General features: G+C 35.3%; 10 protein-coding genes across 10 annotated transcripts; 4 read left to right on the top strand and 6 right to left on the bottom strand. All coding sequences in view use genetic code 12, as the record gives it.

Moving 5' to 3' along the window:
- Positions 1–1,402: 1,402 nt before the first annotated feature.
- Positions 1,403–2,350, top strand: LSP1 (lipid-binding protein; the record flags this gene model as incomplete). The annotated part of the gene is made up of 1 exon (XM_049409092.1): positions 1,403–2,350. The coding sequence occupies one exon, from the start codon at positions 1,403–1,405 to the stop codon at positions 2,348–2,350; it is 948 nt and encodes a 315-aa protein (XP_049261721.1).
- A 1,434-nt stretch (positions 2,351–3,784) lies between these two features.
- On the top strand, positions 3,785–5,446 carry J8A68_005065 (uncharacterized protein; the record flags this gene model as incomplete). Its single annotated transcript, XM_049409091.1, has 2 exons — positions 3,785–4,199; positions 4,281–5,446. 2 exons carry the CDS (start codon positions 3,785–3,787, stop codon positions 5,444–5,446), a joined length of 1,581 nt encoding a protein of 526 aa, XP_049261720.1.
- Positions 5,447–6,011: 565 nt separating this feature from the next.
- Positions 6,012–6,602, bottom strand: J8A68_005064 (uncharacterized protein; the record flags this gene model as incomplete). Its single annotated transcript, XM_049409090.1, has 1 exon — positions 6,012–6,602. The coding sequence occupies one exon, from the start codon at positions 6,600–6,602 to the stop codon at positions 6,012–6,014; it is 591 nt and encodes a 196-aa protein (XP_049261719.1).
- A 1,568-nt stretch (positions 6,603–8,170) lies between these two features.
- J8A68_005063 (uncharacterized protein) lies at positions 8,171–9,373 on the bottom strand (the record flags this gene model as incomplete). The annotated part of the gene is made up of 2 exons (XM_049409089.1): positions 8,171–9,183; positions 9,268–9,373. 2 exons carry the CDS (start codon positions 9,371–9,373, stop codon positions 8,171–8,173), a joined length of 1,119 nt encoding a protein of 372 aa, XP_049261718.1.
- A 210-nt stretch (positions 9,374–9,583) lies between these two features.
- Positions 9,584–10,648, top strand: J8A68_005062 (uncharacterized protein; the record flags this gene model as incomplete). Its single annotated transcript, XM_049409088.1, has 2 exons — positions 9,584–10,304; positions 10,392–10,648. The coding sequence occupies 2 exons, from the start codon at positions 9,584–9,586 to the stop codon at positions 10,646–10,648; spliced, it is 978 nt and encodes a 325-aa protein (XP_049261717.1).
- Positions 10,649–10,701: 53 nt separating this feature from the next.
- Positions 10,702–12,102, bottom strand: J8A68_005061 (ubiquitin-protein ligase; the record flags this gene model as incomplete). The annotated part of the gene is made up of 3 exons (XM_049409086.1): positions 10,702–10,955; positions 11,097–11,786; positions 11,871–12,102. The coding sequence occupies 3 exons, from the start codon at positions 12,100–12,102 to the stop codon at positions 10,702–10,704; spliced, it is 1,176 nt and encodes a 391-aa protein (XP_049261716.1).
- Positions 12,103–12,525: 423 nt separating this feature from the next.
- On the top strand, positions 12,526–12,849 carry J8A68_005060 (U2 snRNP complex subunit; the record flags this gene model as incomplete). The annotated part of the gene is made up of 1 exon (XM_049409085.1): positions 12,526–12,849. One exon carries the CDS (start codon positions 12,526–12,528, stop codon positions 12,847–12,849), a length of 324 nt encoding a protein of 107 aa, XP_049261715.1.
- Positions 12,850–12,986: 137 nt separating this feature from the next.
- J8A68_005059 (uncharacterized protein) lies at positions 12,987–13,757 on the bottom strand (the record flags this gene model as incomplete). Its single annotated transcript, XM_049409084.1, has 1 exon — positions 12,987–13,757. One exon carries the CDS (start codon positions 13,755–13,757, stop codon positions 12,987–12,989), a length of 771 nt encoding a protein of 256 aa, XP_049261714.1.
- A 2,239-nt stretch (positions 13,758–15,996) lies between these two features.
- RPL11 (60S ribosomal protein uL5) lies at positions 15,997–16,913 on the bottom strand (the record flags this gene model as incomplete). The annotated part of the gene is made up of 2 exons (XM_049409083.1): positions 15,997–16,518; positions 16,911–16,913. The coding sequence occupies 2 exons, from the start codon at positions 16,911–16,913 to the stop codon at positions 15,997–15,999; spliced, it is 525 nt and encodes a 174-aa protein (XP_049261713.1).
- Positions 16,914–17,308: 395 nt separating this feature from the next.
- Positions 17,309–18,157, bottom strand: PRE2 (proteasome core particle subunit beta 5; the record flags this gene model as incomplete). Its single annotated transcript, XM_049409082.1, has 1 exon — positions 17,309–18,157. The coding sequence occupies one exon, from the start codon at positions 18,155–18,157 to the stop codon at positions 17,309–17,311; it is 849 nt and encodes a 282-aa protein (XP_049261712.1).
- Between the last annotated feature and the right edge of the window lie 320 nt (positions 18,158–18,477).

Raw genomic sequence — 18,477 nt, 5'->3', positions numbered from 1 at the left:
TTTTATTAAACCTGTTGTTCTTTCTCCTGCAAAGGGAATTCCAAGTTGTGTTTATAGAAGTTCAGTTCATTGTTAAAACCCATGAGGGCCAGGACTACTTCTTTTTGTCAATCTTGCTCAATCCTAGATAGATCTCTTCTTCTTCCTTGACTCTATTTTTCTAATTATCCAGGCCGCTCATGTTTTATAACTCAATTGGATTTTTTTAAATACTCTGATATGAATTCTGGTTGATCATGATGATCTTGGGGTTTGGTTTTAAAATGTCCTAAGATGTCTATAGGCGATTTGTATCATTCTTGTTGTGGATATGTTGGTTGTGATTATAACTGATGTTCCATCATGAGTTGATCTTACTATGTTGCGTCATATTTTGAACTGTAATAACCTCCATAGTATCGTATAGGTAGTACACTTGATTAGGTAAGTAATAAAGTTTATTTTTAAGGATGAGATTAAGTTTATGTTGCTTTTGAAGGCAGAGACAGCTGTTGTTGATAGCAATTGTGATGTTGTTTTCCAAAATCCAATTGGCAAACAGTTGCTAGTTACAACTAGTCTTCCTAAAGTTTTAGAGCTTGAGCCAAGTTGAAAACCATCTTAAAAAGTATTCCCATCCTAATTAGTTGCTGCCGGAGCAAGCCCATTATGATTTCCTAATTGGGCGACAAAAGTGGAAAATTCGGAGACAGAAAAAAAAAAAGAATAAAAACCTTAAACGATAAATAATTGTTTCGGATTATCTATTTCCCAAACTCTTGGCTGGCTGAGTTAATTAAATGTCTTGTCCACTTGAAAATTTCAATTGATTATTCCGAGAAATATTATTTGTAGTATAGTTTGGAATTATACATAATAGAAGTAGTTAAGCGTTTGTTTCTAAGAATAGGAATGGTTATGCTGCAAATGTTCTATTATTACGTGGTCTTAAGCGAAAAATAAATTTAATTATTCTTGAAATAAAAGGATTTAAATGAAAAAAGTGGAGCAACTTAAAATTTGAATGACCAATTTGGCCAATTGCTAAAAACCATTTAATATCCACACATATCAGTTAATTGACTAATTAACAGCGTAATTAAGTCTAATTGGGATTATTTCATATTAGACTATAAGGTATCGTCTAAACTGGAATACAATAATAAGCAAAGTGAAAGATGTATGTATGTATAAAATGAAATTATCCATAATTACACGACTAATTAAAATAAACCAGCACACTCTTTCTATTTTTGTGTTTGTATGTGGAATTTCTTCCCTTTTTTTTGTGAATTATTTGACGGTTTTTTCGCTTCCGCCCCCTTTTTCCAAATTCATTTTATAATCTTCCTTACTTTCTTCTTCTTTCTTTCTTGAAGTAATCTACCAATTGAACCAATCAAATAGTTAAAACAGATACAAAATGCATAGAACTTATTCATTGAGATCTCAAAGAGCACCAACTGCTTCTCAATTGCAATCTCCACCCCCACCACCATCATCTACCAAATCTAAATTCTTTGGTAAAGGATCAATTACTCATAGTTTCCGTAAACAAGCAGCTGGAGCATTAGGTCCAGAATTAGCCCGTAAATTGGCTATTTTAATTAAGATGGAAAAGAATTTAATGAGATCAATTGAAATTACTGCTAGAGAACGTAAAGATGTTGCTAAACAATTATCAATTTGGGGTGAATCAAATGATGATGATATTAGTGATATTACTGATAAATTAGGAGTATTAATTTATGAAATTGGAGAATTAGAAGATCAATTTATTGATAGATATGATCAATATAGAATCACTTTGAAATCAATTAGAGATATTGAAGGTAGTGTTCAACCTTCAAGAGAACGTAAACAAAAAATTACTGATCAAATTGCTTATTTAAAATATAAAGATCCTCAATCTCCAAAAATTAATGTTTTAGAACAAGAACTAGTTAGAGCTGAAGCTGAATCATTAGTTGCTGAAGCTCAATTATCTAATATTACTCGTGAGAAATTAAAAACCGCATTTAATTATCAATTTGATTCAATTAGAGAACATTCTGAAAAAATTGCCCTTATTGCTGGTTATGGTAAAGCTTTATTGGAATTATTAGATGAAAGTCCTGTTACACCAGGTGAAACAAGACCTGCATATGATGGATATGAAGCATCTAAACAAATTATTATTGATGCTGAAAATGCATTAGCTTCTTGGACATTTGATTCTGCTGCTGTTAGACCAACCCTTTCTTTGGCTGCTGGTGATGAAGAAGGTGAAGAAGTTTATGATGATGATGAAGCTTTAGCTAATGAAGCAGAAAATTTAAGAGTAACTGAAGAAGAATGGAATAAAGCTGAAGGTAATCTTGCCACTGCGTAAACAGAATGAAAGTTTAACATCTAAAAAGCAAAGATTCCTTTTGATGCCTTTCTGTGTGTTTTCCAATTTTTAATTCTGATTATTTGTTTGTTTACGTATATTCCTTTGATAGCTTTTTGTTGTCTTTCTTTTTACCTTTTTACATATAATTTTTTTTGTTTTATAATTAATTAAATTTTAATTTATGTTTTTTTGAAATTTACTCCCAAAGTCTATAATATCTCTCTCGAGATAGATAGATAAGTGAACTGTATAGTATCAATTAGGTTTTTTGCAACCATGGGGTGGCACTAGTGGAGAGTGTAATTAATTACATTGCCAAGCGTTTTAAATTTATTCGATGAGAAAGATGACATATTCTATAGAAAGAAGAAGAAGTTTTTATATTAACCCCTCACGTTAAAAAGTTAATTAGCATATGATGATGATGATGTAATAAGGTGTACTAGGATGTTAAATGTCACCTTAAATTTAAAGAACTAAGAATTTTTGCATTATTACACAAAGACGCGAAAATATAAATTATTATTTTTTTTATTTCTACTGTAGATGTAATAATTCCGTTCTGTAAATAATTCCATTCCCATTCTTCTTCTATTTTTCTAGAATTTTACACAGCTTTTTCTTTTATCGCAAAGAGGATTGTAAGACAAGCCTATTTTTAGAACAATAAATCATTAGATCTTGTAGAGCAACCAACAACCAACAACCGTTCTATTTCCAGTTTGAAGCGTTGGTTGGTTACAGCTCTTTTACAGTATGAATGAAAAGTACCATTGGTTAAATAAAAAACACTGACGCGAAAAATTAAGAATTAATTTTTTTTAATTCGGGGGGGCGGTTGGGGGTGCAGATGACTGTAATGTTACTTATAGATTGACCAAGAATATTAAAGATAGATAGTAATGATGTGTAGTATGGTGATTGCAAAATGTAACCAATTCATGTATCATATGCATATCATCATAAATGTTGATTTATAAATAGAAATTGTAGAAGCGTGTTTTTTAAATAATGAAATTTTATTTAATTATTTGTTTACATATTGTTTTCTCACTCTGCCTGCCTGTCTGTCTGTCTCCTTACTTAAAATTTTCTCTCATTAAAATCAACGCTTCCATTTTCAACAGCCACAATCAATCAATCAATTACCAGAACACAAACAATAAAAAAAAAATTAACATTATCAAATCTTTCTCATTTGATCTTTTATATACTTGTATCACTATTACAGTTATATATATTGCCATATACGAAAGTACATACCCTGATAAGTAGTACTACCGTCATTTACTATTGGCCAACTCACACATTCATTTTATTTATTAGACAAGACATTCATTATTTCAGATCAGGATCAAACAACATCAACTTCACCGTTTCAACAACACTGGATTCGCATCCACTCAGAACCACTAATAAACACTAAATATCATGTCAGATGACTTCCTAAATTCATCCCCTTCCAGGATAGATCCATTACTATACAATTATGTCGGAGATGGGAAATCAAAACAACAACGACCACAACCACAACCACAAACACAGCCCTCGGTACTTACAACCCCTGGACCAACCAAGGGTACTCCAGTACTGCAGGTGATAAAACCACCATATATACAAAACCAACAAGCACCTCCTACAGTTCAATTTCAACAACAGACACTGTCACAAGCGCCCATACCACAACCAACATCATCAACATCAGCCCAACCCCCGGCACTTGCATTCCCACCTTCAGCTTCTAAATTCTACGCACAGCAAACGAATCTTACAGGTTGGACTCCATTAATATCAAAGACATATTCAAATGAACAAATATTATCATTTAATTCAACTCCTTATAATAGTCGACTTTTTACATCAACACAAATTGGTAATTCAAAAAGATATTTACTTAAATACCTAATAGTTTTAGAAAGTAATTGAGGTAAAAAATTACTTCAAAATAATATTAGTAATAATAATAGTACAACTGGTAGTACTACTGGGTCGGTATCTAATTTACAAACTCAATTGAATAATTTGACTCCATTTAATGAAAAGACTATCCATTATTCTGATTTCTTTATGGATTCTCCACTCGCAGTTGGAAATACTCCAATTAGGGAATTACAAACTATAACTCCATCAAAATTTAGAATTATTAATAATAATACCAATATTGGTGGAAGTGCTCAGAAGAATTTATTACAAGATCCAACCAAGACTGCCACTAAGAGATCTATAACTCAATTAGATACTCCTCCTAGACAACCCCATAAATTATCAATCATAACCAAGGCTCCGCATCCAGATGAAAATGAGACTGATGAAGATAGCGATGAAGAAGAGCAACGGGATGAAAGAGAGAAAGGGGACCCAAAAAGAAACAACGATTCTAAGAAATATTATCTCCAAACACCATCAAAGAACGTCTTGTCAGATATCACCAATGCTCCACAATTACGCTATGAAACACCGGCAAAACAAAAATTACACCCTCCTAGTTCTCCAACTACGATAATACAATCAGATGAAGAAGATGATGATAACAATATAGGTGGTGGGGGGAGAAGGAAAAATAATCCACGACTGCAAGAACCTCCACCTAGTCCAACTCCAGTGGTGGTTCCTATTAAGCTTGAGCCGATAATGGGTGTGTTTTCGGAACGTAATAAATCACAAGAACCGCATGAAAAACGCAAGGGAAGTTCAAAACACAGGTCCAAATCTAAAGGACATAAAAAGATCCCATCAAGCAGTGGTGATGATAAGAGTTATATTAAAGAAGAGATCAAAGAAGAACCAAAAGGTAATTCTAGAACTCGGAATAAAGAAAAGATGCAAGCCGGTATGAATAAATTTCAAATCATATTCACCGATGTAAATACCCTAAAGAAGAAATCATCAAAAGATCAGCAACAGGATCTCCTAAAACCTCAAAATAAGGCTTCATCAACGCATCCCCCGCATCAACCCCCACCTCCAAACCACCACGACCATTCCATGAATATAACAAGAGAACATAGCATCATGTCCACCCAAAACACAAACACAAGGGTGGATTGGCTGGTGTGGAGCAAGCTTCTAGCCGACGTTGACTGTGGGCTCTAATTCTTCTTGGATAATGAAAACAAAGTCCTAAATCATTCCCCGGGGACTTTGACAAACTACTATCACCATCTTCAACAACATGGAATGCAAGGAATGCCACCACCGCCAAAACACCAACAACAACAACAACAAGGTATGCCGGTGATGATGATGGGGGTGGGGGGAAATAATTCGGGGATGATGGTGATGTCGACACCTATAAATCAGAATACTATTGTTTATAATAATACGCCTGGAATGATGATGACGATGATGTATGAGGGTGGGTCACCTTCTGAAGGGGGTGGTGGGTATTTGAAGGGATATCCACCTGGTCTTTAGATCTACGGGTCTCTCTGGTATGGATATTTCCCAGAGAGAAGAATTAGAACTCCTGGATATATGGAGATGGACTTTATTTTTTACAGACATTTTTTGGTTGCCTTTCTTTTTATAGTTACTTGTTTTTATTGTTTATATTCATTTCGTAGTATTTTGATTTCATTAAAGGTTTAATATATTATTGTTAATTATACATATCCTATTTACAATTTTCTATTAATTAAATAAAGCCGTTTTCGTAAAATTATACATTTGGAGGCAACATCAACGCCCCAATCACATGTGGTCTTTCCGTACTCAACAAGTCAAAAACATCCACAGCATTAGCAGTATGACTCACCTCCAACCCAATCCCCAAATCCAACAAAAACCGTCTATTCTCCCCCAGCAACATCCTACTCTTTTTCCCTAATCCAATAACCAAAATCTCGGGTTTCGGATGCACCCTCTCAAACACATTCAACACATTCTGGCCCTTAAGTTGTATATGTAGAGGTTGGAAGCGGAGAGGGTTTAGTTGGAGTATTGTCTCGGTATCGATCAATACCAACCCATTCACATTTCCAGCGCTGTTGGGAGAGGTGATTAAGAGTGTATTGGCAAGATGGAAACCATTGGGTTTGAGTGATTCGATGTAATTTAGGGGTTTGTCGGCATACATCAAAATATCATTCTTTTTGAATAAATCCCCAGCATTGGATGGTCTTACTTGTGGAGTTGAATCTGGTGGTGGGGTGAAAAGTGGCGAAGCTCGGGCGGGCTGCGAGGAGGATTTGGAAAAGAGTCCTAGACGGGCTTGGGATCTTGATAGTTGCCGTAAGAATGTTCTTTGCATGGTCGTATATTGGGGGGTTGTGATTATTATTGTGATGATATTGATTGGTAGTTGGCTATTTTTTTTTCCTTTGCCCTTCGCTTGAAGGACTGCAAGCATTCGTAAAGCGCTACCATGTTCATCCTATTTTTGCAATCAAGCTTATTTGTCATAAATCAAATTGAATGGTTCTTCTCTCCCTCTCTCTTTAAGTTCTGCGATTATCTGTTATATAAGCAAGCCGCTTGCAGATGATTGAAAAACCCAGGAAATAATATATATTGGAAGTAAATGTTTCTGGACATTATGAATTTGTATGATTGTTGTTGTTCTTTGTTCTGTGTATTGAACCAAAAACATCCCCCTTCATAGGGAATAATTTATCTTCTATTTGAACTAAATTTGATAACAAATATTGAATGTCGCTAATGCAATCCTTACAAAATAATCTTTTTATGACCTATGGAGGCAAGTATGTGACAGAAGGAACCATCCGGAAAAATTAGATTGTAGAAATACAGGTAGTGTAATAAGAATTTTCAACTACACTGAAAAATCGGTTAACATTTACAATAACTCAACTGTTAGTTCATTTCAATTACTTGGCTAATACAACGCTTTGCAATGATCTGCTTACATAGCACAAAGGTTTGCCATACAATTCTGGGATTAACGCAAATGAAATTTAATATTGTACACTCGGACTCTCGGAATAACTTCACATTAACTGCTTGATCCCTGAATCCAACTTATCCGAATAGGTACCCATCCCGCACTAGGCCTGGGGTTTCTTTTTTGAAATAATAATTAATTATTTTTAGTATACAGTGACGCATGTCGTCATACTGGAGTATTCGGCTAAANTATTATTGGGTTAAAAAATAATAAATGTACAAAGTTGCCCATTAGCAATAAATTCAAAGAAGCAACAAGCTATGTCAATGTTACATTGCTATGCTAAAAATATTACATATGTATATAACTTTAAAGTCTATATTATAAAAATCGTCTATATGTATCTGTCTCTTGACCTAAATAGAGAAGTCAACTATGATTGGTCTATGATTACGGAATCTAGGTTCCATCTTTACACTAATTATATAACTTGGTAGTTAGAATTATGAATATTTCGTGTACCTGTAAAGGCAAAATCTCTCGTTTTTCCTTCTGGACCTGAAAAACTAGGAACCGTGGAGTATCATGCCAGGGATTTTTTAGAGCAAACATCTCTCGTTTCCGTAATAAGTTTGTATCGATAGTCTCCCGTGGTAAAGTGGATATCACCAGTGACAACCGTCGGATCTCCCTTCTACATCAATTACCTAGCATATGCCTCAATCAAATGGGATCCAAACTGTCTTGTCCCACGGTGCTTGTTGTCGAATTGGGTGTTGATTATGTTTAAGGGCTTCCGGTTGCGGTATGGATCAATGTAGCCATAGTAATACTTGTCATTGGAGAACGTAAGTCTTATTTGGCGACAATCTAATCCACATTTGACTACGGATATCTAGCTTCTACTGAGTTGTATCTTAGAAACAATATGAATAAAGAACTCTATATTTAAATATAATATGCAACTATGTAATCTAAGCTCGAATTGTCATCTTTTCAACTTTTAATTTCTCCAAGATTGCCAATTTACATTTGTCATAAATATCAGATCTAAAATCATCCCCACCTTGGAATAACAAGCAATCATCACCAGAATTAGAACTCAGGGAACTCTTATTATTGTTCTCATCAATGACTTGGGGACTAGCTACTGGATTATATAATTCGCCTAATCTGAATTTCGGTATTGAAGGTTTTGATTTTAGTCTATTATTACTGGGAGAGCATGGAGCTCGTAGATTTCCCATTGATTTAGAACCTCTATTAAATCCAACTCTAGATGGTTCTGACAAGCTAAAGCAACCCCTTATAGAAAGACTTGATTTGTTGATGGGAGAGGTCGATGAAATGGAAGATCTTGAAGGGTGGTCTAAAGAAAGACTAGAAAGACTGGTATTCAAATTACTTAGAGATGGTTTTGTCTTTATTCTAACTGGGGAATTTGGGGTTTTTGTGAGTGATGGTGCTGGTGGTAGGTGTTTGATATATTCTTCATAGATTCGATATAATTGGACATTGAATGCAATCTTTGTGAAGTATGCTCGTATAATCTGCTTATGTTCTTTTAAGGTTATACGTATCGGTTTATGTTTATCTTGGACTCTTGAATCGGTTATTACTTCTTTTATAGAACATAATGCTAGTTGATATCTAAACTTAAAGGTGATATACTCGAAATGTTCGGCATATAGCGGTGAAGCGGACAATGTGGTAGCGATGAAGTCTAAAGATATACCATTTATAGGAAGTAATATGAATTTGAAATTAGGTACTTCTCGGCCATTTGAATCTAGTAGAGCCAGAAATTGCCCATTTTTGGTTCTTTCACCTAGTTCTGGAAGAATACACCATGATCTAAATTTGTTCTTTGCGAAATCAACCATAACTCGATATTCATCGTTGGTTATTGCTGAAATAAACCCTTGGAAGTTATATGATTGATCTTGTTCTTGATATTCTTTGGAATTATAGTCAATAGTTGATCCATCTATGTATTTGAAACGGGAATCTTCCTTATCTTCTTTACTTCTATTGAATATCTAGAAATTAGCAAATTTTTACATTCAATTACTGGTGATCTGTAAATCAATTGAATCATCATCCTGGCTCCCATTATTGATATATTTCGGAATAGGACCTGTGGTCTTATCAGCTAAGAAGAATGATAGGAAGCTCATGTCTTCACCCCTTAGATCTTAATTTAGTTTAACCGAAAGTAAGTTGCTGAAAACTTTTTGAATAAAAAAATAGCTATTTCCATTTGTTTACGAATTGCCAGAAAGGATTAGCCCTTCGCTCCATTCAATCTCGAGTTCCAACGCCAAAAAAAAAGGAAGGGGCAGTTTCAAGACTGACGTAATCACTCGACACCAACAGTCAAGCCAATAATGTCAACTCAATCAGGTATTACAACATCACAGGAATTATTAGATGTATTCAAATCATTGGAATCACAACCATTGATTATCAAGATCTCATCAGATTCAACTCAATTGATTCCAGATTCAAATTTCACTTCCACAACTTCCCAAGATCTTCCAGCCACTTTCCAATCAATTAATGATTATATATCCAGCGAATATCCCCAACCGTCATATATCATTATTCCAGATGGTGGTAGTAATGAAGAATGTATCTTTATAAGTTTTATTCCTGACATTGCTCCAATTAAACAAAAGATGTTATACGCCTCCACCAAAAACACATTATTAACATCTCTTGGATCCTATAAATTCCCCAAGAATAAATTATTTGCTTGGACAGATTTAGATGAATTGACATTTGATAATTATGAGAAATCGATTCAAGACAGTACCAAATCAGGACCATTATCCCAAGATGAAAGATTACTTAATCAATTGAATACGATGCAAAGTTTGAGTATAGCTGGGAGTCAGACTAGTTACCTATCAGTACCCAAATTCTTCCTTAATGGAAGATACGTAGTATTATTACTATACTTGGGTGACGTTGATCCTGAATTGACTAAGGAGTTAGAAGGGTTGGTTTCGCTGGGTGATAGTTTGAAATTGATCATTTTTAATATTAAGAATGAAGTGGTTACTTTGACAAGTAGTCAAACTGGAGTAGTGTTAGATTCATTGATAAGTAAGTTGGGTGATAGGGGTGTTGCAAATCCGGTTAAACGTCATATATTGATACGATTAGTTTTTAAGCGTAAATAAATAAGAACAGCGTCTGGATCTCCAGTTCGTGAAAGAATGGTCTATGCTGCTTCTAAAGTAAATCTTACTAGTCGCATTGACAATATATTAAAGAAAGATAACTTATCAATAAATAAAAACATTGAAATTGGTGATTTGGATGAATTAGAATTAAGCGAATTAGAAATTGAAAGTGAAGTCGCAACTCCTAGTTCTGTATCATCTGCTACATCCGCAACTAAGCAAGGTTTGAAATTTAATAAACCAAAAGGTCCTCGTCGTCGTTAAAAAATATTCTTATACATACTATAAATACATATAAAACAAAAGCAATACCATTATTACTTTAGCAAAACATTCTTTGCATACCTATCCACAATCTCTTGTAATTTCGTAGGATCATCATCATTAAAATATCTATCAAACACATCCTCCGTCCTTTCTCCCCCAACACCACCAGTTCCAGCGCCAGCACCAGCTTCATTCAATATATGATTATATACCAACCTCGAAATACTCTTATTTATACTAACATAATCCTCTTCAGTATTAATATATCCCCCACCACTACTCCCAGGACCTATATTACCGGATTCTCACAAAGCTTATATAAAGACTTAGAGTTAGAATACTAGAAGTGTCAATTCCCAGGGTTTGAGTCGTTTTCGAGTATTATCCAGTTCATATTGAGTGTCGCTATCGTTTGAATATGCCGATGATGTCAGTTCCATTGGACTATTGCTGGAGGGTGAGATTGGGGAGTCTGCACTTGGGAATGATTGAAATGTGGTGAATTGGGGTTGTTGTGGTGGTGGTGGCGGTTGGATTGAGGGTTTGGTGTTTGGTTTGGAATTATGGGAGGATCGGACTTGATTTATGAGGCTGGATATTCTACTTGGTCCGATCTGGGGTTTGTGGGTGTCTGTTGTAGATTGTTTGGTTGGTTCAATTGGAGTGATTTTCTTTCTTCGTCTTCGTTTCTTATCGGACGATGTGGGGGTTATGTCACAACGCGTAGGTTTTGAGGAGGAGCTTCCTATCGAAGTGTCAGTATTAATATCTGTCTGTGCCTTCGCTTGGTCGAATAATTGCCAGGAGTTCATTTCTTCTTCGGTTAATCTCTGTCTAGCTTTCTCTTCTCTCCGTAGGATAACTCCTCCATTTATAACTGTCAGATGAGTCCTTTCTATGGGTTGTTCATAACTATTCATCTCGGTAGGATATTGATTCTCGTACAAGAAATCAATATCCAATTCATTATTCTCGTTATGGATAATCAAATTAGGTCTTCTCCTTACCCTGTCACTACTCACGCCAACCAGGGCTCCCAAAATCGGCAAAACTCGTCTAGGTAGTATACTTTCCTGTTCGAAATCACACATGGGACAACACCAATTCAAATATCCATTACCCGAATCAACCACCCCTAAACACCGTAAATGAAACCTTGACCCACAAGTACAACATCCAATCAATCTTCGTGTTTGATAATGCAGAGAACTACAAATACAACAAACCCCATTCGTCACCAATCCATTCTCTTCATCCTCGTATTCATCTTCTCGGATTGGTTGGATTTGAAATCGTGGAATAATGAATTGGCTTGGTATGTCATTTATACCTTGATTAGGTAGGAGTTTATCTTGGATTGAAATTGTGTTGATTATTTTATGGGGATGATAAGCTTGAGAGATTTGGATTTGATGAAATCGCTTGCGACACGTGGGACAACTGTTAGACATATCTGACCAAGATATTATACAGTGGTCGTGATAGTAGATTTCACAGCAGTTCAGGATTTTGCCTATTGTATCCGTGTGGAGGATTGGTTCTAGACATATTGTGCATTCTTCTGGTGTTTCCAGGGGGTTACCTTTTGCGGATTCCTTAGAGGATGACATGATTACTGTTCTTTTGGTAATCTGGGGTTCGTAGTTATATATATGCTTTAGTAGTCAAGTTTTGTAATGATCTGGATGATCTCTAAATGGGGTCTTGTAGTTTAATAGGGAATCAAGAAAAAGGAAATTTTTATTTTTTTGCATTCAATTAGCCATCACTTCTTCTTGCAAGGACCAATAGGTTTTGTTGATATATCTATGATTTCTCTATCTCTCTTTCCTTCGTTTGTCTACAGTGCTCACCAATACGATCTTATACAATGTATGAAACAACCAGGTAAGTCAATAGGAATGGTGTGTCAACAGTGTGATGGTAAATGTCCAATATGTGATTCATTAGTTAAACCAACAACAAAAGTACGAATATGTCATGAATGTTCATTTGGTCATTTATATAATAAATGTATTCTTTGTTCCAATTATTTAGGTGATAATAATGAATTGGGTGTACCAGCTTATTATTGTTTAGAATGTGTAAGATTAGAGAAACATCGAGAAGGTTGTCCAAGAATTATTAATATTGGTAATTTAAAATCAGATTTAGTATTTAGAAAGAAAAAGGAGCAACAGAAATCAATACTACAGTAGATAGATAGATAGATAGTAATGTCGTGTACTTATACTCTAGGCTACAAGGATGTCGTGTACTTGGTTGTCATAAAAGCGCATGTTTCATTAAAGTCATCACTATATAGTTAATCTATAAAAGGAGAAGAAGATCCAGATTAATTCATTTCTAATTTAGCTCCTTCAATACTCATCTCAACACATGATTCAATACCATCTCGCCATTGTTGTTGTAAATAATCACCCACGGGTTTGAAATCATCAACTTGTCTCTTCTTTCGTGTTTGTTCAATGTCATCAATCATTTGTCTCTTATCTCCAATTCTTTGTTGCAAATCTTGATCAATCTCTTGTAGTTGTTGCAAATGTTGAGATTGCAATTGTGATAATTCTTGCTTATTCTTAAGCATTACATTCAAATTCCTTTGTTGTAAATGAGCATATTCTAAAGTAGTATACATTTGATTATAATTGATATCTACTTCTCGTTCAGTTGGTGATATTACACTGTTGTTACTGTTAAAATCAGTATATCTTGACAAATCAATCCCACCTTCCATAAGAATAGGTGGCGGATTGTTAGTATCATCGTCATCTTCTTCACTCTCTTCTTCATATCTTAGCACTTCTCTCGCTAGAAGTGAACTGGGTACATTCGATGCAGGCAATGGCAATAATTGGTCTACTAATGGATGCATATTCTGTTGATGAAGTTGTTGCTGTTGTGATAGTTGCTGTTGTAGAGACACGCGATTAAGATTGTTGTTGTTGGTATGGGCATGGTTGTTTGTCATATTAGTGACATTGTTATTGAACTGATTGGCTAATTCCATTTCTATTAGCTGTTCCACATGTGCTCTTTCTTCTGGACTTATATTTTCATCAATATAAGGTAAATGTTCTAAAGGTTCATAATTTATTGTTACCATTGCTTATGTGTTTTCCAGTATGTGGGATGCGTTAAAAGATGCTGAAAAAAAAGTCAAAATTTAAATGGGGGCTGATAAGTGATGTTAGATATATATATATAGATAGGCTGTGTTGGTTTCCCTATTGTTACTCCTTTGTAAATTTATCAAAAATTAACGCAAGTAAGTTTCTTCAGGTAGAAAGGAAGAAATTGGTAGTTGCCCTCACTCACTCCTCCTTTGTCTGACTTATAATCGCGAGGCAAAAAAGAAAAAAAAAGGAATTTTGTAAAAATGGAATGGCTCAAAGTTATATGCACACTATAATATCTCTCAATCAGGCAGTGCCGAACTACACAAAATCAACAACTCATTCATTCCCACCGGGGTTGGCTGATGAGACGGCTAATCAATATATACATTAATCAAATAACTGCTAGTTAACCGTGGACTTTTCAACAAGAAGAATCACTGGCCTATAAATGAGGTAATATAATGTGTACACTATTTAACTTTGGACAAGATAATTATAGACTTGATATTGAACGATTTCTTTAATTCCAACAATAAACGTCAAACTGACGTCTGCCGGCTTATGCTGTTGCTGGATATTAGTGGCCATTCAATGAGATTAATTAATCTAAATTTCTTTTGGGCCATTCTATCAAATGGATAAATAAAAAATAATTTTGCGGCAAAAAAAAACTTCTGTGTATTAAAAGCCACTCTGGAATGATGCCGGTAGCGGATATACAGCAAGCTCTTATCTCAATTGGTGGAGCGGGTTTACTACTTCCGGCTTAGGTGTACTATACCTTCTCCACAGTTTTTTGTTCTTGGTGTTTTACTGAAGACACGGGTTCTCGTTAGAATGCCACTTGGTTTCGTGGGGTCAATTTTGATCATGTGCTCTTAGCACCCCAAATTTTGAACTTTTTTGGGCCATGGCTGCAAACCCACAAATTGCTCATCCCTTGTCTCACATTTTTATGAAAGGAGACGATTATATCTTCTGACTTTTATTTCTATAGTTCTTTATAGATCTTTCTATTTTGAAGACAGAAAGATCTGATTCGGTTGTCGCTGTTTCAGTTGGGAATATTCCCCCCGAAGCAGTGCATGTGGAGGACATCAGCAAGGAAGATGAAGCGGAGAAAGAGCAGCTTGCCAAAATACCCAATGACTTGCTGTGCCGCAAAATACGTCAATGAAGAGAGTTCTGAACTCGCCGAGACCGTCGGACGTCTATTTGAACTAGAATTGGAATATCTGCCAACCTTTACTAAAATAGAGAGCCCGCCAGTGCAGATCCTTCCCCAGAGAAAAGGATTGGCCAGACATCCGTCGCATTGTCTGATATTAAAGAACTGGTACCAGGCAATGGGGAATGGGTGGAATTGCAAAAGGTGAATACTTTGCCAATGGAATTATATGTGTCCTTGGGAGGTGTTGTTACAAGTAGACAAAAGAAGGAAAGCAAGAAACAATAATCTTGGAAGGAGATGAAGACCTTTATCCACTGAGTTAACCCCTCAATTTGGGAAGAATTTGACTTCTATGCAGATGTTTGATTGGCTCAAATTGTGATCAATAAAGGAAAGTCAATAGGTGTGACCGTCGGCCTATTGGGTATATTTGATAATGAATTCAATAAGGTAAATAAAATGGATGAGTTTATTAGTATTGGCACCTTACGACGTGAAATTTCAGAGGTGTCAGGAAACATTGACAAACTTGTATCAGGATTCCATTGACCTGCTCCCTGATGGTGAATAGTTGTTCTAAGATTTCCGATATCGAGGAAACGATTGAGGTTTCTAACTTTAAGAGGGTCATAATTCTCGAAAAACGGCGTCTATTCTCTTTTCATAGCCAAGGCAGACCTAGACGAGAGAAACTAGAATAGAATACTCCTCTTGAATCCCCAATCCCCAATAACCACGGGCTTTTAGTTCGCAGTATTATAATCAATAGTTTGGGAAGTATATAGATGCTTGAGAAGTCTAAGGGGGTTCCTGTATCTAGATAGCAAGTGCTTGATTTTACAAAATATGGCCGGGATGGGGCATCAGCCTTAGGTATCTCTTACTCTTCTGTTCTAATTGATGCTTTAATGAAGGCACATCCCGACTTTAGTTTTCTTCAAATATCTCTTCGCTATTTAATGTTACACTAGACACCTCTTCACTTATTATACAATTTTTATAAATTAAACGAAATGACTAAACAAATATACAAAAGGTTATTCATCCTAATTAACTTATTTATCCAAGACATCGGCATCGTATCTTTGCTTGAACCATTGGATGGAATCTTCCTTGTTGGTCTTGTGGGAGTTACCGACGACACCTCTAGCTCTCTTTCTTCTGGCAATTCTGGCACCGGCTCTACCCATAACAACGTAGAAATCCATACCGTAAATACCAATAGATGGGTCATACTTGATACCTAAATCAATGTGTTCATCAATACCGAAACCGAAGTTACCAGTAGCAGAGAAGTTCTTGGTCTTTAATTGATATTCCTTAACCTTTAAACCTCTTTCTAAGATTTCTTCAGCCTTTGGACCTCTGATGGTGACATGGACAGCAATCTTTTCGTTTCTTCTGATACCGAAAGTTCTGACAGTGTATCTGGCCTTAGATTGAACTGGGGTTTGACCGGATAATTGTTCTAAAACCTTGGAGGCTCTGGTTAATCTATCACCGGATTCACCGACACAAATGTTTAAGACTAACTTTTCGATATGCAATTCACGCATAGGGTTTTGAGCTTTAGCAGACTATAAGAAGGGTGTTGTTAGTAAAGATTGTATTTAATGAAACTATTCGCATGGAGCATTGAGGAATTATATTGCACTAGAATCGTGTGATGACTTTCAATATGAAACATCGGAAGTATTTTATTGAATCTTTCAAATTTAATGGTTTCAGCTGTACTTGACGAATGAAATTAAAGAACTCTTGTAGTTGTACGAAGTAGACATTCTCTTGTTTAGCAGGTCTTCGTAAGGAGTCTTAAATTGTTTCAACTTTTCGAATCGTGATTTTTCATATACTTTCAATATTGCAGTTGTTGCCATGGTTCATTCTCATTCCAACATTTTACATATTTATCTCTTTCCAGTCATATAATCTCCCTCTATTACTCCATTCCATGTATATATGGACATACCATCTTTGGCTATATGTTACTGTAGTTAATATTAAAAGAGTATAAGATGAACCTCTAGAAAATTTTCTTTTGTTCTTATTGACATTTTTTCGGTAACACTAACAAATTTTTCAGTCTCTAACAAAGTTTTGTTAGTGCGAAAGCAATGCGAGGAGAATTTGTAACACAAAAATAATTTTTTTTATATGTCGGAGGATATCACGTGCGATGACAGATTTAGGGCTTGGAGCCCTAATCTCAATATTCCTGTGCACTGTAAATGTGGTCTATGTATTATGTACAATATATTTCCACATTGTATCTCCACACTAGACAAGCCAACTGGTACAGTTATATACTACCTTCAACGTAACTTTTTATATATTCTTCCATGGAAATTAAACTACATATGTATTTATCTATACATCAACATTGGAAAATGATTTCTCTTGTTCCTTAATATCCCAAAAGATATCACCAACATTATGATTACCGTGGTAAGTCCAACCATCTTCATTAATATGATACAAATTGATTGAACCACCAGAATAAGCATCTCTATGAGTGGCTGCCAATATACTTCTCTTACCTAAATATAATGCTTCTTCAACAGTTAAATCCCATTTATATTCGGAATCCAATACCCCATAAGCAAATGTTTGACCGGAACCGACACAGAATATATCACCCTTTAATCTAGTACCATCAGAATCAACATAATAGATAGTTGGACCTTCTTTCTTAGTATGACCACAAACCATAGTACCCATACTTAATCCCATCCCTTTATATTCATAAACCAAATTACTCAAGATTTTCGAAGCAGCAGCAACTGAAATTCTTTCCTTTTCTCTAAGTTCATGTAATCTACATTGTGTACCTAACCAAGTTTCCCAGAATTGACAATCAGCAGCACCACCGGCCATAGTACCTAATAAAAATGGATTGATTCTGATAACTTTATTAACAGTCTGAGAGGCAATCCAATTCCCAGCAGTAGCACGGGAATCTACAGCAACTACAATCCCTCCTTGGAAACGGAATGCTAATGTAGTGGTACCATGAGCAATCTTGATTTTACAATCTGGGTTTGAGGCATCATCGGTATGTGCTCGTAAGAAATCGGTTGGTTGTGAGATTTGGGGTACTTCAATTGAAGGTGCTAAGCTGAGGTTTGGCTTAGCGGCAATTCCTTGATGAATTGAATTTATTTCATTGAATATATTGTTGTTGTTGGTATGGGTGAACTTACTGGAGATTGTATTCATTTTGGGGTGTGTGTTGTTTCTATTTATGAATTATTCTGATTTGGTGAATTGTGTTTTCTATGAAGAAATCTTTAATTGTATACGTCTTGGGTAATTCAAGTCTTCAATAATATTTTTATTCAATTGATTCAAAAGAATGGTGGCAATGTGTGTATATCTTTCAATGTCTTCTGTTCCCTTCTGATGATAATATTAAATTTCCGAAGAAATGATCGCCACCCATATTCGCTGGTTTTATCAACAATATTACAGTTTTTCCCACCCATACAAAAGTTTTACAGGTTACAATTCAATGACTGCAAAAAATGTAAAAATGTAAA

The sequence above is a fragment of the Hemisphaericaspora subhashii genome, assembly GCF_019202705.1.
Source record: "Hemisphaericaspora subhashii strain CBS 10753 chromosome Unknown scaffold30, whole genome shotgun sequence".
Taxonomy (NCBI): Eukaryota; Fungi; Ascomycota; class Pichiomycetes; order Serinales; family Debaryomycetaceae; genus Hemisphaericaspora; species Hemisphaericaspora subhashii.
Note: the sequence above shows the minus strand (reverse complement) of the source record. Positions and strands in the feature narration are given on the sequence as shown.